The 25,553-nt window shown below is 37.6% G+C and overlaps 3 protein-coding genes across 18 annotated transcripts; 1 reads left to right on the forward strand and 2 right to left on the reverse strand.

The window, feature by feature from the left end:
* Positions 1-318: 318 nt before the first annotated feature.
* Positions 319-10,546, forward strand: LOC148715864 (separin-like). Of its 13 annotated transcripts, none has more exons than XM_088746344.1 (16): positions 319-1,684; positions 2,149-2,316; positions 2,840-3,025; positions 3,165-3,200; positions 3,836-4,040; positions 4,153-4,357; positions 4,779-4,924; positions 5,327-5,479; positions 5,577-5,744; positions 6,186-6,284; positions 6,703-6,773; positions 6,864-6,924; positions 7,391-7,480; positions 7,962-8,074; positions 8,471-8,554; positions 8,871-10,546. In XM_088746344.1, the coding sequence occupies exons 6-16, from the start codon at positions 4,270-4,272 to the stop codon at positions 8,875-8,877; spliced, it is 1,080 nt and encodes a 359-aa protein (XP_088602470.1). In that variant the 5' UTR covers positions 319-1,684; positions 2,149-2,316; positions 2,840-3,025; positions 3,165-3,200; positions 3,836-4,040; positions 4,153-4,269; the 3' UTR covers positions 8,878-10,546. The 13 variants fall into 13 exon arrangements, 11 of the variants coding, with proteins under 11 accessions (XP_088602470.1, XP_088602469.1, XP_088602468.1 ...); XM_088746343.1 differs by having other exon boundaries at positions 2,162-2,316; XM_088746342.1 differs by having other exon boundaries at positions 319-567; positions 1,528-2,316.
* On the reverse strand, positions 10,523-20,206 carry LOC148715865 (separin-like). 4 transcript variants are annotated; one of them, XM_088746336.1, is made up of 16 exons: positions 20,026-20,206; positions 19,851-19,886; positions 19,011-19,215; positions 18,694-18,898; positions 18,127-18,272; positions 17,572-17,724; positions 17,307-17,474; positions 16,767-16,865; positions 16,278-16,348; positions 16,127-16,187; positions 15,571-15,660; positions 15,016-15,089; positions 14,536-14,619; positions 12,997-13,105; positions 12,781-12,836; positions 12,045-12,271 (listed from the first exon to the last, which is right to left on the reverse strand). In XM_088746336.1, exons 4-16 carry the CDS (start codon positions 18,779-18,781, stop codon positions 12,229-12,231), a joined length of 1,242 nt encoding a protein of 413 aa, XP_088602462.1. In that variant the 5' UTR covers positions 18,782-18,898; positions 19,011-19,215; positions 19,851-19,886; positions 20,026-20,206; the 3' UTR covers positions 12,045-12,228. The 4 variants fall into 4 exon arrangements, with proteins under 4 accessions (XP_088602460.1, XP_088602459.1, XP_088602461.1 ...); XM_088746334.1 differs by lacking the exon at positions 19,011-19,215 and having other exon boundaries at positions 10,523-12,142; positions 20,026-20,175; XM_088746333.1 differs by lacking the exons at positions 19,851-19,886; positions 20,026-20,206 and having other exon boundaries at positions 10,523-12,142; positions 19,011-19,028.
* A 544-nt stretch (positions 20,207-20,750) lies between these two features.
* On the reverse strand, positions 20,751-24,913 carry LOC148715866 (uncharacterized). The gene is made up of 4 exons (XM_088746367.1): positions 24,587-24,913; positions 23,643-23,726; positions 22,484-22,735; positions 20,751-21,523 (listed from the first exon to the last, which is right to left on the reverse strand). Exons 1-4 carry the CDS (start codon positions 24,662-24,664, stop codon positions 21,281-21,283), a joined length of 657 nt encoding a protein of 218 aa, XP_088602493.1. The 5' UTR covers positions 24,665-24,913; the 3' UTR covers positions 20,751-21,280.
* Positions 24,914-25,553: the final 640 nt, after the last annotated feature.

Below are 25,553 nucleotides of genomic sequence, written 5' to 3' on the forward strand. Positions count from 1 at the left end.
GGAACATCTTCCATTGCACCACTCCCTTGGCAGGATTAACTCTGCTACCCTTAGGCTTAGGCAAGTTAAGCCAATAATTTATATCCGCTTTGTAATACTGAGCGTTTTAAAAATGCTTTTATTAATAGACTTGGTTTTAAGCATAACTTAGCTGTAAGTAATTAATACACATTTTAGCCCATTACACTTTATATGTAACACTTGATATGTATTTTATCAGTGAAATAAAGACTATTTACTATTTTAATTTACAACAGTTTCCCATCAGAATCTTACCCCCTTTATTCATTCAATGAATGAATTGTTTTCTTGCAGCCCTTAAAAAAAGCTCGTGCTCTTTGCATGGCTGCCAGTATATCCCAATCAGTTGGTACCAAAGATATGCTGGATAATGGATTGTGTGCCCTAAGTGATGCTGTTCACTCATTGTGTGACATTCTGGACTTGTCACATGCTTCAATTATTCTGTCTCATACAAGTAACCTGGTTGATAGATTTGAGCCCTGCAGTACTTCATGGGTTCAGTTCTTGTTGGCCAAGAGTCACTATTTGCTAGTCACAGGAAAGGTATGAAAAATCAAAATCATTATTAACCCTATCACTGCTTTAACTAACTCTACTTACTGTCTGCCAAACACTTCTCGTGATGTAAGTTTGGAAAATTTGGTATTGGATTAACTAAATAATCCTCTACAATTGATTTTTTTCTTTATTCTCCTCACTTGTCTGCTTGACATTGTACTGATGTTGTAAGGAGAATTCCTGTCTTGGTCTCTGACATGGGAGTCAAAGGGTTAAACAAGCATTCATCATGCAGGCATACATGTATACGTGGTACTCTAGCTCCATGTTGGTGATTTTTCTTTGTGCTGAAGAACTTGGAATAGCTTTAGGCAAGGAAACTGTGGGCCAGCTAGCCTCTGAGAGCAGCAGGGAAATCCAATTTGTATAGTAATCACATGATTTTGAGTGCAATTTGGAATAAATAAGCACGAGTAAATTTTTTCAAAGACTAACAAAATTTCATGAGCCCATAGGGTGAGTGCAATTTGTGATCTTTGAAAACATTTACAAGTGATTATTTATTCCAAATTGCACGAGAAAATCATGTGATTATGTATTAATAATATACATGAAAAAATACGAGGTAGCTTCTCATAACTACGCGGAAGAAAAGCGCATGCATCACATGCAAAAATAATTTATTGAAATCCTGCAAGTGACATTGACCTTGACATTGACATTGACCAATTATTCTGACCAATCAGAATGTCTGGTTTGTTTCTTTCTTTGCACTGAATTAACCCTCTTCTGTACTGAATTAACTCTCTTCTGCACTGAATTAACTGAAAACTGCGCTCATCTTAACCAATCAGACCTGAGAAATTTTTTCATGTATATTATACAATATACGGTATAGGAGGAAATACCAATTAAACAGGTCTATAATAGTCAGTACGTGTAAACACGGGATTGTTCAGTTTGTGATGTGTGTGTCAGTCGTGGTTTTCATTGATTAATGTTGAGTATGCGGAAGGGGAGGTCTCCCTGAAGGAAGCACTGCAGAGTGAAGTCTTCACACACAAGAGTTACAAGTCCCACCTGTTGAAAGCCAGATGGAAATCAATTTGCTGCGAATATGCAATGCTCCCACCCACAATCCACAAATTTAAGATAACAGTTGGTAAGTTCACTCTTCTTCTTTGGAAATTCCTCTTTCCAAAACTTAGATCTACTCTTCTCCACAGTTATTCAGTAACTTTTTCATAATGGAAATGGGAATTTAGCAGTGGATATTCCATAAGATGGCTCTTCTTGTCCACTGATACTAGGTCTAATTGGAATTTGGAGTGTTTGTTTTTGGAGACCTTTAGAAAGATCCTTGGAGCAAGGAAGAAAACTAACAACAAACTCAACCCACATGTGACACCAGGTCCAAGAATTGAACTAATGGGAGGCGAGTGACCTCACCACCGCCCAATCCCAGCTCCCCAATATTGATTTTTTATTTCATTGTTTTCATAAACCGTCGCCAAGTGACCTGTGAAAATTTAGGCAGACTTAGTACCAACAAAACAGTCTGTTCAACCAGATAATTTTTGATCAGTGAATCAATTCATGAGTTTATGAGTAATTCCCAGGTGACAGTTATTTTTTTTAGTATTATCATTGTTGAGATCCTCTACTTGGTTCACTGACTCCTGGAATGGGCTATGGATGCACTTCATAAACTAACACAAATGGCTGAAGAAATCTTTGGTTTAGATGCGTTTTGTACTGGCAAACAGACACACAAGCAAAAGGAAAATTTGTTGGGTAAGGTGATTGAGGAATTTTTGTTTCCTTTTATTCTTGACACAATTCTGCAGAGCCCTGCTTGCAAAGTAGTGCCCCTGATTTCTATGAGCTTCTACTAGGGACAATGTGTTCTGATGACTGGGATAATACAGGGGTTTCATTAAGGGCCAGGCACCGGGCAAATTGACTGGTTGTGAGGACGGTTTTGCCCACCTGATTTGACGGTCTGGAGGAAAGTTTATCTTATAAAGAAGTTCAGTTCAAAGAGTTTTGCCCGCCTGTGAAAACCAGTTTCCCTCCTGCAGAAAACATTAATGAAGCCCCTGATAATATATACCTAAATCATGTGGTTGGCAATACCTTGCAATCCTAATTCAGGCTTTGAGATAGAGTTGTGCTTGTAATTGGATGTGTTATTATCCTGATTAAAATATAGAGAAAAGTGCAATCAAACTGGCCTGAAACATGGGAGAGTTTTCTTCTGTTTTATTATTAAACTTTTAATCACATATTTTGGCATCTATTCCTTTTGTTTGTGCAGATTTGCTAGCCACATCAGAAATTAAAGTTCTGGCCAAAACCTTTCTAGTTAGTCAATCCTAAATGACTTGCTCTCATCCCTGTTACAAGTTGGTCAGCTGTATGCTCATCAGGGAGCTGTGAGGGAAGCTTTGAGGCAGTTTGTGGATGGTGTTGCACTAGCAAGGCAATTTTGCCTACCATACAGGTGATTTATTAATGTTTAGTAAAAGCTCTGTTAAACTTTTGGACCCACACTAGATCAGAAAGTCAAGGAGCATCAATCCAAAATTTTAGATGAGAGAATTTTGAGGATAATATTAACTGTCCTTGTCTGTTACTCTTAGACATCAAGCTGTTACCAGAACAGGAAAGAGAATAAAGTAAGATCTTAAAAATTGTTTGCTGAACATGAAGTTGTGCTGAAAATGAAGGGTTAATTTCTTTTGTTTTATTCCCCTGATGTGAATTCAACATTGAATTAATCTGCTGGTAATTGGTAAATTTGCCTTGTCCAAACCAGCAAAACAGTTATTTTTCAGATTTTTTCTTTTTTTTTTTTTTTTGCAATTACGGCAAATGTATAAACAAATTTCATTTCAACTTCTTATGTCCCCATAGAGCAAGATGTCTTAGCTATAGTAAAGATGCCAAAGGGGAATTGTTTACCTCTAAAGATTAATTTGGAACTAGTTTTTAGAAGACTCATCTAGACTACAAAGATAATGGCAAAGTTTACATCCTTTTTGTTAATTTAAGTTGAAGTTTCAACTCAAATTAATTAAAGATGACTTCACTGACTAGTGACCAGGGATATTTTCAATTGAATCCCTGTGGTTTTGTTATTTTAGGAGAATAGCAAAGGATTTTTCTAAACCTTTGGTATATATGATAACACCTTTGCTTGTGAGTACTTGTAGCTACTGTTGCATTTGATAGACTTCTATTTGTTATGTATACAAAAGAGAGAGATTTTTCGTGACCTTGTGAAAGCCAGTTGGATGCTTTTACCTCTTAGACATGGCACACAACTCTCCGTGTTTACTGGTATCCCCAATTACTGTGGCACTGAGTGACTCAAAGTTTATCTGCTCCTTTATATGGGATGCAAAAACAAGGAACTAGAACCTTTGATGCCAGAAGAAGGAACTAGAACATGGCTGCCAGAACAGGGGATTACAGAACAGGGAACTAGAACATGGATGCCAGAACAGGGAACTACTGTAAGACATGGGATGTTAACAGGGAACTAGAACATGGGATGCCAGAGCAGGGAACTTAATAAATCTACAAGTAGATTTCTCTTTATTTTGTTATTTCCTTTTTGTCTGTTAGGAAAACAAAGGAGATCTGGTGAAGCTTGCAGAACGTCTTTCCTCCTTGTCACTTGATGACTCTTCAACTAATACTGCTCACCAAAAACTGGCTGCCCTGGTCAAGACTTGAAACATCATGAAGTTTTTCTTGTGTGCAACTGAGAGATACAAACACGGTCTCTTCACTCCTGAAGAAATTTCCCTATTGCAGAACATGCCTAAAGGTACATTATAGTTATTTTACAAGCAATAGCGAGCTTTCAGCTGTGTTATGCAGCCAAACCAGCTTCAAAGAAAGTGTTTAACTGTTCAACTTTCTCAGGATTGGTTTGTAGAACAGTGTGACTCTTATAACAGGAGAATATTTTTTTCTAGCGAAATGTAATTATCACTAATTTAACATAATTCTTTAAGCAAAATGACTTTGTTAAAAACTTTTTGTTACCAGACCACCTCATTTGACTCTTCCCAATTCTTCCGCTCATGCTACACATAGAACTGATGATTACATTTGCCATGAATTTTTAGTTCCTTTGACAAGTAGAACTGAAATTTAATTTGTTACGTTGAGCAAATAATGACTTTTGGCAATAATCCTATAGTGTGATATTGACAAGGTAAGAAATTAGAATTATTGTTTTCTAGAGTGGACTGTTTGCACTTTGGAAACCTTCACACATCCAGTAAGCAAGGACAGAGAACTGCTGATCTGCAGGGTAAGGGCTGACTGTGATCCTGCTGTGGTTAAGATTAACACAACATCTGGAGAAGCACAGAACAAGGATTGCACTGTATGTCGATGTGTTTGTAACAACTTGGTTATATTGCGGTTACTCTGTTGTTGTATTTAGGGAGAGTGGACCTCTCACCTCTATGTTGGAGGAGGTAGTAGCTTACAGTCAGTTGAGATTCTGTAGTGCAGGTGTAAGCTTTGTCCAAGGTCACCATGAGGGGTTTTTGGGTAAAACACTGAATTCTCACAATACCTCTTTATTCTAGAAGATCACTAGAAATACGTCTGAGCAAACTGTCTGGATATCTGAGAAAACACTGGGGATAACCTGAGCTTACTAGTAGATAATTTCTCATTTAACCACTAGAAAGTCTGTAAGTAATGATAAAAGCACAAGAACAGGGTTGGCGAAGTAAATTAACCTAATTAACTATTGACTGAAACAACTTATTTTGTAAAGGGAGACAAAGTTGTTGTGGATCTTTCAAAGCTGTTCCAGTCTGGATTATTGGAGGAATTTACAGACATAATGAATGACAGCATCAAAAGCATGAATATTAACAACACAACCGAGTGGTGGACACTAAGGACAAGGCTTGACAGGAGAATGAAGGTGATCAACATTTCAACTCTCACGAGCCATGAATGTGTATCCTCTCCTATGACATAACTGAAAGTCTAAATTGTAATAATTATGGTCATTTCTTTAGAACCTTTTGGAGAAACTTGAAGGTTCTTGGCTTGGAAGATGGAGAGGAGTTCCTCTTGGTCAGCCTATTGATGAAGAGTATTGTGAATCAATAGCATCCTTTGCCAGAGAGTTGGAAGAGAAAGTTTCAATCCTGTGTGGATGTTGTCCTGATAATCATTTGCTTGAAGTATGTTGTGCATGAATCAATCAGAGTTTCCCGAGTTATAAGGATGGCAGATTGTATGAAAAATGTTTTGTCCATCAATCTTTGTTATGATTTGTGTGCCATCTTTGGTGCTTGACCCAAAGATGACAATTGAAGTAGCAAAACCTTGCATAGTAACCGAATGGAAACTAGGGATGGTTGAGTGGCAAGAGCACTCACCTCCCTGCTGTTCCACAGGTTCAATTCCCAGACCTGGTGTCATATGTGGTATGTGGGTGGGTATGTCCTTGCTCCAAGGGTTTTTATACAGGTTCCTTGGTTTTCCTCCCTCCACAAAAACCAACATTTCAACATTTCACTTTAAACCAGTGGACAAGAAGAACCACCTCATGGAATGCCCCCAGCTAAATCCCATTGTCATTATTAATATTTTTATTATTAAGTGTCCTTTGTTTGTTGTAGGTCCTCATAGATTCGTCATTTTGCTTGTCAAGAAAAGAAACTGCTGAAGCACTGATTGAAATTACTGCCATGGATGCTACCTTACCTTCTTTTGAAAAAGTAAGAACAAGAAAATTTTGTTGCAATCAAAGAATTCATAATCAAGTGTCTAGAGTAAGTTGGAATTTCACTGCTTTTGTCAAAGCATAGGGCTAACTCTTCACTCTAATGAAGGGCTTAAGTCAGATTTAGCAACTACTTACATTAACTAAATTGTAATTTGGTCCACTTGTGTTTCCCAGACATAGCAACCCTCTGGTTTTTTTCTTCTCAACCTGTATTGCAATAAGCTGTTGTGATTATTTTTGTTTTGATTATTTGGTGTTTGATAAAATTGCACTCTATTGGTTTATCATCGTCAATTGCCTGACAGGAGAATGTGTTTAGTCTTAGCTACTAGAGACAAAGGGAGGTTCCTCATCCTTGGCCCTTAAGTAATCATCTCTCATTTCATGATCTCTCACATTGCATGTTTCAGCTACTTGATGAAGTTCAGAACCTCACTGACAAGCTATTTGAAGATACAGACAAGAAAAGCTGCATAAACAGGTTTGAGGGAACATAAAGGTTAATTTTCTTTCTTACCTTCATTACTTGTACTCTCGAGAAATTATTGATGACAACAAAATTCCTTCTCAGGTCTGGAGGTCACTCTGCAGAGAACATTCCTCGTCATCCTGTAATCCTAACTCTTGGAAAAGTAAGAACCAGCTTTTTTAGGTCTTACATTTGTTTAGTAATCAGCCATTAAATGTATTCTAGCTCTAGCTCTGAAGACCTGAAAACTGAACAACCAATATGTGGGTTCTTTGTAAATAGATGTTGGTGAACTGTCAAGGAATCAAAGCTTTGCCAAACACAAGGGTGGGAGGAAAGGCATCCGTAATGGACTGACATTCCATATTAGTTTAAAAAGTGGTCATTTGCAACATTAGTGTAATGGGTACTGGTTGCTCACCATTATATTCAAAGTGTTCAGACACTAAAGTAGATTTATGGGCATGCACACATATGCTGTAATTGCAAGATGTGTGCCTAAATTGTGGTAGCAGATCTTACTTATCAACTCATTCAGTATTGGGACATACTCTTCTACAATATTTGAAACCAGAGTCAATTTCTGGCATATCTATACATCAAACTGATCTGTATTTTATGATTCATAGGATATTCAGCATCTTCCATGGGAAAGCATACCGATCCTGTTTGACCAACCTGTGACAAGGGTCCCATCTCTGCAATTTCTCTTTTTCCAGGTACACATTCCATTAAGAGGTCTTTGAAAGTTTGAAGACCTGACTTGTTTCTCAAACAACTGTCATGTTTTCTCCCAGAACCATATTGATTTTTATCTCTGCTATGCTGTCAACAGTGGAAAGAAATTTATTTTAATTAATTATATCAACCCTGATGCCCACTGATTGTGTAAACCATGGTTTGGGTTAGACCTTGTGTAAAGAACTGGCTCATTTGGTTTCTGGAGCATAATTCTCCCTTACAATAATAGTTTTGTAATTTTAGGAAAAGAAGTTGTGATCTGATACAAAAAAAGTGTTTGTCATTTCATTATCTATTAGCCAAGGTAAGCATACAGGAAAAATTGTCAATTGATTGAATAGAATGAAGGTCTTTTGAAATGTGGTTGCCTACCACAACAACTTTTGTGCCAGATTCTTAGCTTTTAATACCTTGATATTCATTGTCAGTTAATATTTTTTTCTGCATTTTTCTTGATAGTTATCGTGTCAAAGACAGTTGCCTGAGATTGATCCTGAGAAAACATTCTATGCATTCAATCCTCAGAATAACCTGCCCAACATACAGAAAATGTTTCAGAAGTGGTTTGAAAGGTACAAAACACAAGCAAACGATTGAAGCAAATGAAACAGAAGAAAGACCTGATGTTGTGTTTCTTATATATTAAACTAGGCTATACAAGTTGATAGAGGTAACACCAATATATTATAAACTGAACAAATAGATTCAATGTTGCTGTGTGTCTGTTTAGTAATAGATCACAGATGACATCAAAATGTAGTAAGAACAAAAAGTGGCACAGGAAGCCCAGCCAAGTGTGTCACTGATTTTGGCATTTTGGCAACATGTAATGGTTTTAGAGGATAAGAAAGCAAAATGTTGTTGATGGTGACATTACTCTTGCACCTGTTTTTTAATAGATCACAAGTACGAACCAATCAAAATGCTTGTATAATCCAGCTTATATGAATAATTGTTGTCACTTGCAGCGAAGATGGATGGCAAGGTATCACAGGAAAGGCTCCCACACAGGAAGAGTTCAGGAGTGCTTTAACTGACCATGACCTGTTCATGTGAGTTATTGTAAAGGCTCCAGTAAGGGGCCTATTGGCCCACACAGCCAACTAGGAGTATTACCATTCACCCCCCCCCCCTGACAATTCGGCAGAAGCCATTTGTCCTTCTGGGTGAAGAGAGGCACTGTGAGAGTAAAGTGTTTTGCCCACAAACACTTAATATACTTCTGTTTCATAGTGAGGGTAAAGGTCAAGTGATGGGAGAATTAGGTTTTGCAGTAAGCCTTATTATCAAAGCATGAATGTTTGGAATTCAGAAATGGATCGTTCTTGTCAACAAAAAGCACTAAAAAAGTTTTGTTTTTTGTTACAGGACTTAGGTCTTTCTCAAAGTGCAGCAACTGCTACTACCACTCCTACACCAATGGGTTCACTTGCTCATCAAATTTATAGAATAATGTGCAATAAAGGATATGCTAAGCTAGACTTTTCATCTGTGTTCCAGTTCCTGAAGGAAGATCAACATTGAGATAGTTTATTTATGTTAGGTATTTTTTTAGTTGACACAATTTTAATGCGAGGCAATTCTGGAAGAATAGGTTGTTTTGCCATGCTAATTTATTTGTAAACTAGTTGCCCTAGGTGTGGAGAATGGCAGACAAAAGTACTGTTAAAGGTGACTTGGAGATGTCACGAATGATTAGGTTTTCACTCCCCATGTCTGGAAATTTGGCTTGATGCAAACAGATATACCTTTAATAGAGGCTAAATGGGGCCAAATGGCCCCATTATTTACTATACCATTCATCCATTCATGTCAAAAGCAAAATGAAAGGAAAGTGGTCTTCTGATCAAAGGGTGTCAGCGAATTTTTAGGTGCTTGCTGTAGTGTAAGTTACAAAAAAAATTTCTAAACTTTTACACAGTAAATTTTGGTCCATGTCATCTGTAGTTAACTTCAAAAAGACAGGCATTCCCATATCTGAGGCCAGTTGAAACATTTGTGCATCAACTTGATGAATTCATTTTGTAACTTATACCCCATTCACACCAGAAAACTTGTTTAGTTAAACCAGGTTTAACTAAATAAAAATCAGAAGCAGAGAACTGAAAAACTAAATTTTCCACGAGATTCAAGCAATTCCTAAATTGTATTTTCAATGTGCCACATTTGAAGTTAACCAAATATTGATTTGAGCAGCTTCTATGGAGCTGTTGTGTTAAACCATGTTTAACAAAACAGCCTTAAAGCATGTTTAGGCTTTGGTGTCAATGGGGTATTAGTCATCCTCAGCGTTACCACTGGTCATTCCAGGTGGTTCAATAATCTTCACCAAGGGATCAGATTAATAATTTCTTTACCGCTCAGCAAACAGTATTATTTTTGCCATTGCACTATTTTGATACAGCATGCCCAATATAGCCAAGGTGTCGAGTACATGTATACACAAAGTTACTTAGGGTGGTTGTTTTCAGGATCTACTGAAACAGTTCTTTTTATTGATTAACATTTCGATCATTGCATGACTGCAAGAAGTTGCCACCTCGGTGGTCTGTCACTGGCCTTAAAGCATAAGTATTAACCCTTTCACTCCTGAAACCTCAACAGTAACTCTCCTGGATTTTCAAAGGCTGGATAGTACTATTCACAGAATAAATCTCTACTGGGCGGGTAGTGGAGTGTGTTTTGTTAACCATTCTACACTGAATTGCGATGTATCTGTTGGATATGGTTTTTCACCCATTGAACAAATAGACTTTGGTTTTAAGGGTAAGGCTTGCTGATTGGTTTTATGCTGTTTTTTAAAGTCCTTGGCAGCCATCCTTTCAAATGTCTGGCAAAAATGGGGAAGCTCTGTGTGAAATCCCATTTAATGCCTGTAAAGGGTTAAAGCAGTTTGTTAGCTCAGCATTGACTATGGAAAACAGCCATTTCAGTGGGTGTTTCCTGTATCAATAAAGATCTAAAAACAGACAGGTAAACTACCAGAAATTTAATTTTGTACTGTTAGTGCAAAACATAAATAAACTGGCAAATTTAATTCTTTATTTAGTATGAAATGTGATACATAATACTAATTAATATTTTACAATTGTTGAGCACTTTGTTTCATTGTTCACATGCACAGAAATGTGTCCATACCCATCTTGGAGAAAACAAAACAGGACTCTAAAAAATTGTAATTCAAGAACATCAAGCCTGACTTCAGTATCTGTATTCTCCACATTTCTCTCTATACATTTCCTTTGTTTAGCAATCAAATCTTAGGTTGAAGATAATTTCCTTTATTCTCATGATCCTAATGAATGATTCGGCAGTATCACTGTGTGGAGATATTAGATGCTGATTACTCTTAAGGGTTTGAAAAGTCAACCAAGGGCTTTCTCTGTTTGTTTGGTCCCCCTCTTCCTTTCCCCGTTTGTTTTCATGAAGTTTGCTTGAAAACTACTTCTCTTTCACCATAGCAAACCTTTCAACAATCAACAAAAATGCACATTTGCCTGATTTTCACAGCTACATATGAAGATATATCTTTAAAATCGAGGTTGACACTCAAGCAAGAATACTTGCATTTCCAAGGAGAAACTCATTTTAGATCTTTAAAATTAAGTAAAAAAGGGTTGCTTTTATATTGTTGCATTAACTTCGACAAAATTAATGAAAATACACATTTGAGAGGAAACCTGGAACTATATATTTACATGAATAATTACACTTTATTGAGGCAACAACACCATCATCATCATTTCAAGCTCAATTATTAAAACAAATATTGACACTAAAATTATTAGGTACCTTCTTGGAATTCATTCTGTTATGAATTGTATCCTTTTCAATTTTTTTCACAATTGGTACAGATATCAGAGAAATGCCCTTAATATGCAAGCTAAACTTTAATTGCCAATGTAAAACATTAATATACAGATGACACATTTCTCAAATTGTTCCCAATTGATGATATAATAAGGTAAAATGGTTACAAACAGTTAATAACTGTAACCTTGGTTTGTTATTTGACAAAGCAAATTTTGTTATGTATTCCTTGGATATGTTGGTACTGACATGATTTCAAAAAAAAGTTAGTGCGATAGAGAATAAGAGCTGTAGTAGAACAGGAAAAAAAAGATAATGTCCCTCTCTGTTTCAAATGGGTTTCTTTCCTGTACAACTTAACAGGATTGTGGGACAAAGTATGACAAACTGGCTCTGCTTAAACTGATCGGGTACTTTCAGCCCATGTAGATTTAGCACCTATTGCATATGGTAGCCTACAGTTAAGTGCTCTATCAGCATTAAAATTGTATGCACTACCATTTCCAAACACACTCTGCACAATGCTTGTCCTCTTTGCCACACAATCAGCACTAGTATGGTAAATAATTTGCTATTGCTTACTGGAACTAGAGATATTTTAGTATATAATCCTTGGTTAACCATTCTGTTCCTTGGTGTAAGCTGGAAGGCCATAAACTACAGGAGATGCTCCTATCAGATATTTCAGTTTACAAGCTTGTCGCGACTGGCTTAGTACTTGTGGTAACGAGAAACAAGACCCAGATTGAAGCCACTGTTTCAGCAGCAATTCACTGAAGCGATCAATATCTTTGTCAGTAACATCCCACAAGTTAGCAACGATGGCTGGGCTGAAAGTGAATACATTATAAATAGATTACATGCTACATATCTATACAGTGAACCATAGAGTAGAGCTATGGTCTTTGAAGAATAACTAGTTCCTTGAGGGTCTGGTCCAAGAAAAGGGAGTGCCCAACCTATAAGGAAAGCAAAGTTATACGAGTTTCCCAATGACAAAGGTCAATAGCAGTTGACATTTGGGTTCAAATCAGGACTTGACACTAATGGTAGCCAACTAGCCACACACTTGTAGAAATTCAGTTTTGGCCAGTGTTTTTCGATTTCCACTAGCCAGTGAAGCTAGCAAACAAACTGAAATTGTCATAACATCTAACTTGTCACTGGCCACTTGGCTAGTAAGTTGAAAAGTTAGTGTTGAGCTCTGTCAAATAGAGCCAGAGGTTTCACTAAAAGCTGGTTATCAGCTGTCTATCACTGCCCATGAGTCCTCTTACTGCTGTCTATTGAGCCTGCGAGCTGGCTCTCATGTTTAAGTCTTGCCTTAGGACCCCTTTTCTAAGGACAGCTACCCACTACTATATCAACAGCTGCTTAAGCAAAAAGCTGTTGAAACCTGCAGTATAGCACGTCAGTAAAAGACTTTGTAAGGGTACTAACACACAAGAAATGAATGCCAAAGACATACCAGCCTGCCAGAAGATAGATTAAGGCCATCCCCCTTGGCTCACACTCTCCACCAACCTAATGAATTAAAATAGAGTGGTTACTTATATGCCCCATGCCTAGTCTCAACCAACTACACATCTGAACCAGACAATTGGACACTTCCTTTGCATTTTGTTGGTTTGTCAACAACAATTATGTGATAATGTTTTTCCTTCACGGTCAGGTATAAACTAACCTGTAGTTTTCCCGAACTGCAACCCATAAGCAGAGTAACAGCTCGACAATCCAACCTTTGAATGTCATCACCCTGCAGAAATTCGCGCCCAGTGCCATGACCAAAATATCTAGAAAGAATATTGATGCGATGATTAAAGCAACAACAACAATAAAACTTTCTACTGTAGATACCCTTATCTGAAAATGTTTATCGCATCTAGAACTAAGTATGGGATCATGTTTACTGCAGGTGCTCTCCACTGATATATCAGTTGAGAGTCAGTCAACACTTGGGTGACACTTGGTCGATAGTCAGTTGGCACTTGGTTGATGGTTGGTTCACAGCTGGCCGATACTTGGTTGAGACTTGGTCGACAGTTGATGGTCAATATCTTTACCGATACATTGACCGACTGTCAGCCAAATGTCAACCAACATATCGGTCAAATGTTAACTGACTCTCGACAAATAATTATGTCAACCGATGTATTGGTTGAGAGCACCTACAGTAAATATGATCCTTAATAAGTGTAACAGTTGTATTATGGACCCAGTTTAGCAGCTAAGCAACTGCAACTCACGCAAGAGCATCAAATGTCATATAAAAAGGGTCATAGATACTGATTTCACTTCTAAAATAAAAAAAAAACACCATCTCCCCTGTTTCAGTTGTAATTTGCATATAGTTCAGTCAATGTAACATAAATCATTACTGGTAGTAACTGATACAGACATATCAGAATGACAATAACATGGGTCATCCAACCTAATTAGTCACACAAGCAAAATTTCAAGTATGTATAAAAGAAACCCAAAGTACCTTTGTCTCTATCTTAGTCAACTTATTTAACATTTAAGAGTCATGATTCTCAGTATTTCAGCACTGACAGCTCTGCAAATATCCAACCTCTACGACCTTTTCAATTTTCTACTTTGTCAATGGCAGGCTTAGAAATTTTCAGGGTTTCAGAACTAGGGTTTATTTTAGAGGTATGCATATCAGAGGGGTGTGAGGGGAACCTTCTTTTCAAAAACTTTGTAAGAGCCAAATTCTTTATATTCCCCCTGATCTGTTGTATACATTTCTTGGTAGAGAACTTGTAATGTTTAAAGATGGAAGCCGACATTCTCAAATGGAGGAAAATGTCACCAGTACATGACAGTTTTTGTTGGGAAGAAGGAGAGGGGTAAATTGCAGGCTGATGAGAGATAGGAAGCATACCAGAAGCTTGCTGTTCTTGACAGAGGGGGCCCATTTAAAAGGAGATCTACTGGAGTGCTTTTAGTTATTCACATGAACAGGTCATGGACAGTCAAAGCTGATGGGAGACCCTAGAATAGTGCACTGGACTCCGGGTTGAGAGGTCTGGGTTGGAGTACTGGCTGGGTTAGCGTGTTGTGTTTGTGGGCAAAACACTTTACTCTCACAGTGCCTCTCTTCACCCAGAAGGACTAATGGCTTCTGCCGAATTGTCGGGGGGGGGGGGGTGAGTGGTAATACTCCTAGTTGGCTGTGTGGGCCAATAGGCCCCTTACTGGAGCCTTTACAATAACTCACATGAACAGGTCATGGTCAGTTAAAGCACTCCTGAACTCTTCCTGTGTGGGAGCCTTTCCTGTGATACCTTGCCATCCATCTTCGCTGCAAGTGACAACAATTATTCATATACGCTGGATTATACAAGCATTTTGATTGGTTTGTACTTGTGATCTATTAAAAAACAGATGCAAGATTAATGTCACCATCAACAATATTTTGCTTTCTTATTGTTTAAAACCATTACATGCTGCCAAAATGCCAAAATCAGTGACACACTTGGCTGGGCTTCCTGTGCCACTTTTTATTCTTACTACATTTTGATGTCATCTGTGATCTATTACTAAACAGACACACAGCAACATTGAATCTATTTGTTCAGTTTATAATATATTGGTGTTACCTCTATCAACTTGTATAGCCTAGTTTAATATATAAGAAACACAACATCAGGTCTTTCTTCTGTTTCATTTGCTTCAATCGTTTGCTTGTGTTTTGTACCTTTCAAACCACTTCTGAAACATTTTCTGGGTGTTGGGTAGGTTATTCTCAGGCAACTGTCTTTGACACGATAACTATCAAGAGAAATGCAGAAAAAAATATTAACTGACAATGAATATCAAGGTATTAAAAAGCTAAGAATCTGGCACAAAAGTTGTTGTGGTAGGCAACCACATTTCAAAAGACCTTCATTCAATTCAATCAATTGACAATTTTTCCTGTATGCTTACCTTGGCTAATAGATAATGAAATGACAAACACTTTTTTTGTATCAGATCACAACTTCTTTTCATAAAATTACAAACCATTATTGTGAGGGAGAATTATGCTCCAGAAACCAAATGAGCCAGTTCTTTACACAAGGTCTAACCCAAACCATGGTTTACACAATCAGCGGGCATCACGGTTGTTATAATTAATTAAAATAAATTTCTTTCCACTGTTGACAGCATAGCAGAGATAAAAATCAATATGGTTCTGGGAGAAAACATGACAGTTGTTTGAGAAATAAGTCAGGTCTTCAAACTTTCAAAGACCTCTTAATGGAATGTGTACCTTGGAAAAAATAAATTGCAGAGATGGGACCCTTGTCACAGGTTGGTCAAACAGGATGGGTATGCTTTCCCATGGAAGATGCTGAATATCCTATGAATCATAAAATACAGATCAATTTGATTTATAGATATGCCAGAAATTGACTCTGGTTTCAAACATTGTAGAAGAGTACGTCCCAATACTGAATGAGTTGATAAGTAAGATCTGCTACCACAATTTAGGCACACATCTTGCAATTACAGCATATCTGTGCATGCCCATAAATCTACCTTAGTGTCTGAACACTTTGAATATAATGGTGAGCAACCAGTACCCATTACACTAATGTTGCAAATGACCACTTTTTAAACTAATATGGAATGTCAGTCCATTACGGATGCCTTTCCTCCCACCCTTGTGTTTGGCAAAGCTTTGATTCCTTGACAGTTCACCAACATCTATTTACAAAGAACCCACATATTGGTTGTTCAGTTTTCAGGTCTTCAGAGCTAGAGCTAGAATACATTTAATGGCTGATTACTAAACAAATGTAAGACCTAAAAAAGCTGGTTCTTACTTTTCCAAGAGTTAGGATTACAGGATGACGAGGAATGTTCTCTGCAGAGTGACCTCCAGACCTGAGAAGGAATTTTGTTGTCATCAATAATTTCTCGAGAGTACAAGTAATGAAGGTAAGAAAGAAAATTAACCTTTATGTTCCCTCAAACCTGTTTATGCAGCTTTTCTTGTCTGTATCTTCAAATAGCTTGTCAGTGAGGTTCTGAACTTCATCAAGTAGCTGAAACATGCAATGTGAGAGATCATGAAATGAGAGATGATTACTTAAGGGCCAAGGATGAGGAACCTCCCTTTGTCTCTAGTAGCTAAGACTAAACACATTCTCCTGTCAGGCAATTGACGATGATAAACCAATAGAGTGCAATTTTATCAAACACCAAATAATCAAAACAAAAATAATCACAACAGCTTATTGCAATACAGGTTGAGAAGAAAAAAACCAGAGGGTTGCTATGTCTGGGAAACACAAGTGGACCAAATTACAATTTAGTTAATGTAAGTAGTTGCTAAATCTGACTTAAGCCCTTCATTAGAGTGAAGAGTTAGCCCTATGCTTTGACAAAAGCAGTGAAATTCCAACTTACTCTAGACACTTGATTATGAATTCTTTGATTGCAACAAAATTTTCTTGTTCTTACTTTTTCAAAAGAAGGTAAGGTAGCATCCATGGCAGTAATTTCAATCAGTGCTTCAGCAGTTTCTTTTCTTGACAAGCAAAATGACGAATCTATGAGGACCTACAACAAACAAAGGACACTTAATAATAAAAATATTAATAATGACAATGGGATTTAGCTGGGGGCATTCCATGAGGTGGTTCTTCTTGTCCACTGGTTTAAAGTGAAATGTTGAAATGTTGGTTTTTGTGGAGGGAGGAAAACCAAGGAACCTGTATAAAAACCCTTGGAGCAAGGACATACCCACCCACATACCACATATGACACCAGGTCTGGGAATTGAACCTGTGGAACAGCAGGGAGGTGAGTGCTCTTGCCACTCAACCATCCCTAGTTTCCATTCGGTTACTATGCAAGGTTTTGCTACTTCAATTGTCATCTTTGGGTCAAGCACCAAAGATGGCACACAAATCATAACAAAGATTGATGGACAAAACATTTTTCATACAATCTGCCATCCTTATAACTCGGGAAACTCTGATTGATTCATGCACAACATACTTCAAGCAAATGATTATCAGGACAACATCCACACAGGATTGAAACTTTCTCTTCCAACTCTCTGGCAAAGGATGCTATTGATTCACAATACTCTTCATCAATAGGCTGACCAAGAGGAACTCCTCTCCATCTTCCAAGCCAAGAACCTTCAAGTTTCTCCAAAAGGTTCTAAAGAAATGACCATAATTATTACAATTTAGACTTTCAGTTATGTCATAGGAGAGGATACACATTCATGGCTCGTGAGAGTTGAAATGTTGATCACCTTCATTCTCCTGTCAAGCCTTGTCCTTAGTGTCCACCACTCGGTTGTGTTGTTAATATTCATGCTTTTGATGCTGTCATTCATTATGTCTGTAAATTCCTCCAATAATCCAGACTGGAACAGCTTTGAAAGATCCACAACAACTTTGTCTCCCTTTACAAAATAAGTTGTTTCAGTCAATAGTTAATTAGGTTAATTTACTTCGCCAACCCTGTTCTTGTGCTTTTATCATTACTTACAGACTTTCTAGTGGTTAAATGAGAAATTATCTACTAGTAAGCTCAGGTTATCCCCAGTGTTTTCTCAGATATCCAGACAGTTTGCTCAGACGTATTTCTAGTGATCTTCTAGAATAAAGAGGTATTGTGAGAATTCAGTGTTTTACCCAAAAACCCCTCATGGTGACCTTGGACAAAGCTTACACCTGCACTACAGAATCTCAACTGACTGTAAGCTACTACCTCCTCCAACATAGAGGTGAGAGGTCCACTCTCCCTAAATACAACAACAGAGTAACCGCAATATAACCAAGTTGTTACAAACACATCGACATACAGTGCAATCCTTGTTCTGTGCTTCTCCAGATGTTGTGTTAATCTTAACCACAGCAGGATCACAGTCAGCCCTTACCCTGCAGATCAGCAGTTCTCTGTCCTTGCTTACTGGATGTGTGAAGGTTTCCAAAGTGCAAACAGTCCACTCTAGAAAACAATAATTCTAATTTCTTACCTTGTCAATATCACACTATAGGATTATTGCCAAAAGTCATTATTTGCTCAACGTAACAAATTAAATTTCAGTTCTACTTGTCAAAGGAACTAAAAATTCATGGCAAATGTAATCATCAGTTCTATGTGTAGCATGAGCGGAAGAATTGGGAAGAGTCAAATGAGGTGGTCTGGTAACAAAAAGTTTTTAACAAAGTCATTTTGCTTAAAGAATTATGTTAAATTAGTGATAATTACATTTCGCTAGAAAAAAATATTCTCCTGTTATAAGAGTCACACTGTTCTACAAACCAATCCTGAGAAAGTTGAACAGTTAAACACTTTCTTTGAAGCTGGTTTGGCTGCATAACACAGCTGAAAGCTCGCTATTGCTTGTAAAATAACTATAATGTACCTTTAGGCATGTTCTGCAATAGGGAAATTTCTTCAGGAGTGAAGAGACCGTGTTTGTATCTCTCAGTTGCACACAAGAAAAACTTCATGATGTTTCAAGTCTTGACCAGGGCAGCCAGTTTTTGGTGAGCAGTATTAGTTGAAGAGTCATCAAGTGACAAGGAGGAAAGACGTTCTGCAAGCTTCACCAGATCTCCTTTGTTTTCCTAACAGACAAAAAGGAAATAACAAAATAAAGAGAAATCTACTTGTAGATTTATTAAGTTCCCTGCTCTGGCATCCCATGTTCTAGTTCCCTGTTAACATCCCATGTCTTACAGTAGTTCCCTGTTCTGGCATCCATGTTCTAGTTCCCTGTTCTGTAATCCCCTGTTCTGGCAGCCATGTTCTAGTTCCTTCTTCTGGCATCAAAGGTTCTAGTTCCTTGTTTTTGCATCCCATATAAAGGAGCAGATAAACTTTGAGTCACTCAGTGCCACAGTAATTGGGGATACCAGTAAACACGGAGAGTTGTGTGCCATGTCTAAGAGGTAAAAGCATCCAACTGGCTTTCACAAGGTCACGAAAAATCTCTCTCTTTTGTATACATAACAAATAGAAGTCTATCAAATGCAACAGTAGCTACAAGTACTCACAAGCAAAGGTGTTATCATATATACCAAAGGTTTAGAAAAATCCTTTGCTATTCTCCTAAAATAACAAAACCACAGGGATTCAATTGAAAATATCCCTGGTCACTAGTCAGTGAAGTCATCTTTAATTAATTTGAGTTGAAACTTCAACTTAAATTAACAAAAAGGATGTAAACTTTGCCATTATCTTTGTAGTCTAGATGAGTCTTCTAAAAACTAGTTCCAAATTAATCTTTAGAGGTAAACAATTCCCCTTTGGCATCTTTACTATAGCTAAGACATCTTGCTCTATGGGGACATAAGAAGTTGAAATGAAATTTGTTTATACATTTGCCGTAATTGCAAAAAAAAAAAAAAAAGAAAAAATCTGAAAAATAACTGTTTTGCTGGTTTGGACAAGGCAAATTTACCAATTACCAGCAGATTAATTCAATGTTGAATTCACATCAGGGGAATAAAACAAAAGAAATTAACCCTTCATTTTCAGCACAACTTCATGTTCAGCAAACAATTTTTAAGATCTTACTTTATTCTCTTTCCTGTTCTGGTAACAGCTTGATGTCTAAGAGTAACAGACAAGGACAGTTAATATTATCCTCAAAATTCTCTCATCTAAAATTTTGGATTGATGCTCCTTGACTTTCTGATCTAGTGTGGGTCCAAAAGTTTAACAGAGCTTTTACTAAACATTAATAAATCACCTGTATGGTAGGCAAAATTGCCTTGCTAGTGCAACACCATCCACAAACTGCCTCAAAGCTTCCCTCACAGCTCCCTGATGAGCATACAGCTGACCAACTTGTAACAGGGATGAGAGCAAGTCATTTAGGATTGACTAACTAGAAAGGTTTTGGCCAGAACTTTAATTTCTGATGTGGCTAGCAAATCTGCACAAACAAAAGGAATAGATGCCAAAATATGTGATTAAAAGTTTAATAATAAAACAGAAGAAAACTCTCCCATGTTTCAGGCCAGTTTGATTGCACTTTTCTCTATATTTTAATCAGGATAATAACACATCCAATTACAAGCACAACTCTATCTCAAAGCCTGAATTAGGATTGCAAGGTATTGCCAACCACATGATTTAGGTATATATTATCAGGGGCTTCATTAATGTTTTCTGCAGGAGGGAAACTGGTTTTCACAGGCGGGCAAAACTCTTTGAACTGAACTTCTTTATAAGATAAACTTTCCTCCAGACCGTCAAATCAGGTGGGCAAAACCGTCCTCACAACCAGTCAATTTGCCCGGTGCCTGGCCCTTAATGAAACCCCTGTATTATCCCAGTCATCAGAACACATTGTCCCTAGTAGAAGCTCATAGAAATCAGGGGCACTACTTTGCAAGCAGGGCTCTGCAGAATTGTGTCAAGAATAAAAGGAAACAAAAATTCCTCAATCACCTTACCCAACAAATTTTCCTTTTGCTTGTGTGTCTGTTTGCCAGTACAAAACGCATCTAAACCAAAGATTTCTTCAGCCATTTGTGTTAGTTTATGAAGTGCATCCATAGCCCATTCCAGGAGTCAGTGAACCAAGTAGAGGATCTCAACAATGATAATACTAAAAAAAATAACTGTCACCTGGGAATTACTCATAAACTCATGAATTGATTCACTGATCAAAAATTATCTGGTTGAACAGACTGTTTTGTTGGTACTAAGTCTGCCTAAATTTTCACAGGTCACTTGGCGACGGTTTATGAAAACAATGAAATAAAAAATCAATATTGGGGAGCTGGGATTGGGCGGTGGTGAGGTCACTCGCCTCCCATTAGTTCAATTCTTGGACCTGGTGTCACATGTGGGTTGAGTTTGTTGTTAGTTTTCTTCCTTGCTCCAAGGATCTTTCTAAAGGTCTCCAAAAACAAACACTCCAAATTCCAATTAGACCTAGTATCAGTGGACAAGAAGAGCCATCTTATGGAATATCCACTGCTAAATTCCCATTTCCATTATGAAAAAGTTACTGAATAACTGTGGAGAAGAGTAGATCTAAGTTTTGGAAAGAGGAATTTCCAAAGAAGAAGAGTGAACTTACCAACTGTTATCTTAAATTTGTGGATTGTGGGTGGGAGCATTGCATATTCGCAGCAAATTGATTTCCATCTGGCTTTCAACAGGTGGGACTTGTAACTCTTGTGTGTGAAGACTTCACTCTGCAGTGCTTCCTTCAGGGAGACCTCCCCTTCCGCATACTCAACATTAATCAATGAAAACCACGACTGACACACACATCACAAACTGAACAATCCCGTGTTTACACGTACTGACTATTATAGACCTGTTTAATTGGTATTTCCTCCTATACCGTATATTGTATAATATACATGAAAAAATTTCTCAGGTCTGATTGGTTAAGATGAGCGCAGTTTTCAGTTAATTCAGTGCAGAAGAGAGTTAATTCAGTACAGAAGAGGGTTAATTCAGTGCAAAGAAAGAAACAAACCAGACATTCTGATTGGTCAGAATAATTGGTCAATGTCAATGTCAAGGTCAATGTCACTTGCAGGATTTCAATAAATTATTTTTGCATGTGATGCATGCGCTTTTCTTCCGCGTAGTTATGAGAAGCTACCTCATATTTTTTCATGTATATTATTAATACATAATCACATGATTTTCTCGTGCAATTTGGAATAAATAATCACTTGTAAATGTTTTCAAAGATCACAAATTGCACTCACCCTATGGGCTCATGAAATTTTGTTAGTCTTTGAAAAAATTTACTCGTGCTTATTTATTCCAAATTGCACTCAAAATCATGTGATTACTATACAAATTGGATTTCCCTGCTGCTCTCAGAGGCTAGCTGGCCCACAGTTTCCTTGCCTAAAGCTATTCCAAGTTCTTCAGCACAAAGAAAAATCACCAACATGGAGCTAGAGTACCACGTATACATGTATGCCTGCATGATGAATGCTTGTTTAACCCTTTGACTCCCATGTCAGAGACCAAGACAGGAATTCTCCTTACAACATCAGTACAATGTCAAGCAGACAAGTGAGGAGAATAAAGAAAAAAATCAATTGTAGAGGATTATTTAGTTAATCCAATACCAAATTTTCCAAACTTACATCACGAGAAGTGTTTGGCAGACAGTAAGTAGAGTTAGTTAAAGCAGTGATAGGGTTAATAATGATTTTGATTTTTCATACCTTTCCTGTGACTAGCAAATAGTGACTCTTGGCCAACAAGAACTGAACCCATGAAGTACTGCAGGGCTCAAATCTATCAACCAGGTTACTTGTATGAGACAGAATAATTGAAGCATGTGACAAGTCCAGAATGTCACACAATGAGTGAACAGCATCACTTAGGGCACACAATCCATTATCCAGCATATCTTTGGTACCAACTGATTGGGATATACTGGCAGCCATGCAAAGAGCACGAGCTTTTTTTAAGGGCTGCAAGAAAACAATTCATTCATTGAATGAATAAAGGGGGTAAGATTCTGATGGGAAACTGTTGTAAATTAAAATAGTAAATAGTCTTTATTTCACTGATAAAATACATATCAAGTGTTACATATAAAGTGTAATGGGCTAAAATGTGTATTAATTACTTACAGCTAAGTTATGCTTAAAACCAAGTCTATTAATAAAAGCATTTTTAAAACGCTCAGTATTACAAAGCGGATATAAATTATTGGCTTAACTTGCCTAAGCCTAAGGGTAGCAGAGTTAATCCTGCCAAGGGAGTGGTGCAATGGAAGATGTTCCCACACGCTTAATTTTTTGAAGATACCCATATGTTGTGCTGCATCAGATGGGGCAGATGGGGGGGGGGAGTTATAAGTACATATAATTTGGTTTCATCAGCTGAGTTGATAATGTACATGCCAATCGGATGCTGAAAACAATTTCTGAAGCTGATGTTTCAAGTATTAACCCTTCACCATTTGCTCTGATAAAGGGCTTAACCTTGGAATATCAGCTTTAGAAATTCTTTGCTGCGGCCAATTAATATTTATTAACCCAGTTGATACAACCAAATTATCTTGTAATAACCTCCAACAATGCAGAACCTACATTATTCATTACACCACTGATAACAAAGGCAAGGATCCTCACTGTATAAAATTTACCAGTCGAGATAAAAAAGACCTGACTGGAGAAAATCATTCTTTTCTGTTGAGTGATAGCCTTTTCCTTCAAATACTTAAATCTCTTAAAACTGCTGTCATTTCTTGTACCGAAACATTTTTTTTAACATTTCTATTGCCATGGTCATGTTGTGACAGGACTGCATGAACAGTTAATTGCCTGTGGGAAATCCAAATCGTCACCAATGAAAGTACGTAGCAGGTTTCACCTGTTTTAAAAGCCCAAACATTTCAGCAGTGATAAGCAAGTAATGATATGTCTCTTCAGGATTAATAAGATGGTCCAGGTCAACCTAGAACATAAAAAAAAAATTCAGTGAGAATAACATTCATGCAAGATTAAATGTATTGTATACAGTGGGAGATGCAGTAACCCAATGGTTAGTATGCTGCACTGCGGGTCAAGAGGTCTGGGTTTGAGAACTGGCTGGGTCATTTTGCTGTGTCCACTTGGGCAAAACACAGCTTTCTTTTCTATCACGTGCCTCTCTGTAACCAGGAGTACAGATAAAAAGCCTGCCAAGTGATAAAATGCTGGGGGAAGGGAATAACCTTGCAATGGACTAGCATCCCATCTTGGGGGAGTAGTAATACGCCTAGTTGCTTAGCCCTTTAACTCCCAGAAATGATTTAAACATGTATCTTCTCCCTTTAAAGCCCATACATGATTCAACAGGTAATGAGAATACTTGAACTTATCATGTAGAAGTTGTTCTCTTGATCTAACACCAAATTCTTATAACTTATTTACAAGGAAATGTGCAGCAGCTAGAGGGGAGAATTAGTGATTAGGTCTTGGGATTTAAAGGGTGAATTCAATGGAAACCAGGATAACCTCGGGCTGGGTGGGCACTCTGTTTGAGTGCAGACTTAGCACAGCATTTAAATTTTAGTAATCCATAAATCTTTAATGGCACATCTTTCAAATTGTTTAAGTACCTATCGTAAAACGTCTGAAAGTATCAAAAGCTGATACCTATTTAGTTCTCGCAACAAATTCCCCATGAAAGAAAACTGTTCTTGGAATTTTACAGTTTCACTTGTTTTCAAATAAAGAATTGTCACTGCCAGTGAAAAAATATTAATGTTTTGGAAATTAAAGTAAAAAAATATATTACATAGCCCTAAAATGCTTTTTCCAGGAAACATTTACCTTTCCACTGGTGTCTTGTTGCAGTGATTTGGTCCTTAGTGACGTCCACATTTCCAAAGCTGCACAAAGTGATTCCATAAATGGTTGCTCCAGGCAGATATCTTCTATCTGAAAAGTTACACCAACATTTCATTTGACAGTCTGATATTTTGAGGGAATGAGGTGCTTTTGGGGATGCACCGGAGGTGCAATGTCAGGGCCCCTTTCCCTTCTGCACGGTCCTCCATGTACACGTACAGGTACAGTATGTTGTTGTTGTAGAAAAACTGACTACAAAATTCATGTCTATTGTAAAACAGGCACATGACATTTCATCAAAGACAACAATTTGTTCCTGAAAATGTGTTGAACAAATTAACAAGGAACAATATAAAATCTGTATAAGTAATGTTCACTCTAGACTTCAAATTAACTGAAATCAACTTCTTGCCCCAGTGCGTCTCTTTGTTGGAGGCACACTCAGTGGCCTAACAGATAGCCTGCAGCCAGCACGACCTCAAGAAATCCAAATTTGAGACCTGGGTGGGTCATCAAATTGTCAGATCAGATCTTAATCAAAAAAGTTTCCAGTACTTTCCTCTTCTCCTTGATAACTGTCAGAAAGCTCTGGCCTTGCTGAAGTTGCTCTCTCATTTACTGCATCTTTGTGCTCAAGCAAAGCCTGCCATAAATATGCAGCACCAAGTCTATCCAGCAAACGTGAATGCATGTTTTTCTCCTCATCCTGACTATCTGTTGAGTCCAATAACTGCTCTAGAGTCTCCCCAGCTTCTTGACAGTACTGCGGTGCAGATCTAAAGAAACTCAGCTACTATTAGTGTCGAGCCCTGCAGTGTCTGCTCATCGCAGGTCTAGGTTTCTTTTGATGCAGATTTGATGTACTTGAAAGGGATCAATTTTTTTTGTCCCTGCCCATCAAGGTGTCTGCTGAGTAAAGATTCATTTTAATAAAAGTAACTGACAGTTT

Source organism: Stylophora pistillata, unplaced genomic scaffold (assembly GCF_964205215.1).
Source record: "Stylophora pistillata unplaced genomic scaffold, jaStyPist1.2 SCAFFOLD_115, whole genome shotgun sequence".
NCBI lineage: Eukaryota > Metazoa > Cnidaria > Anthozoa > Scleractinia > Pocilloporidae > Stylophora > Stylophora pistillata.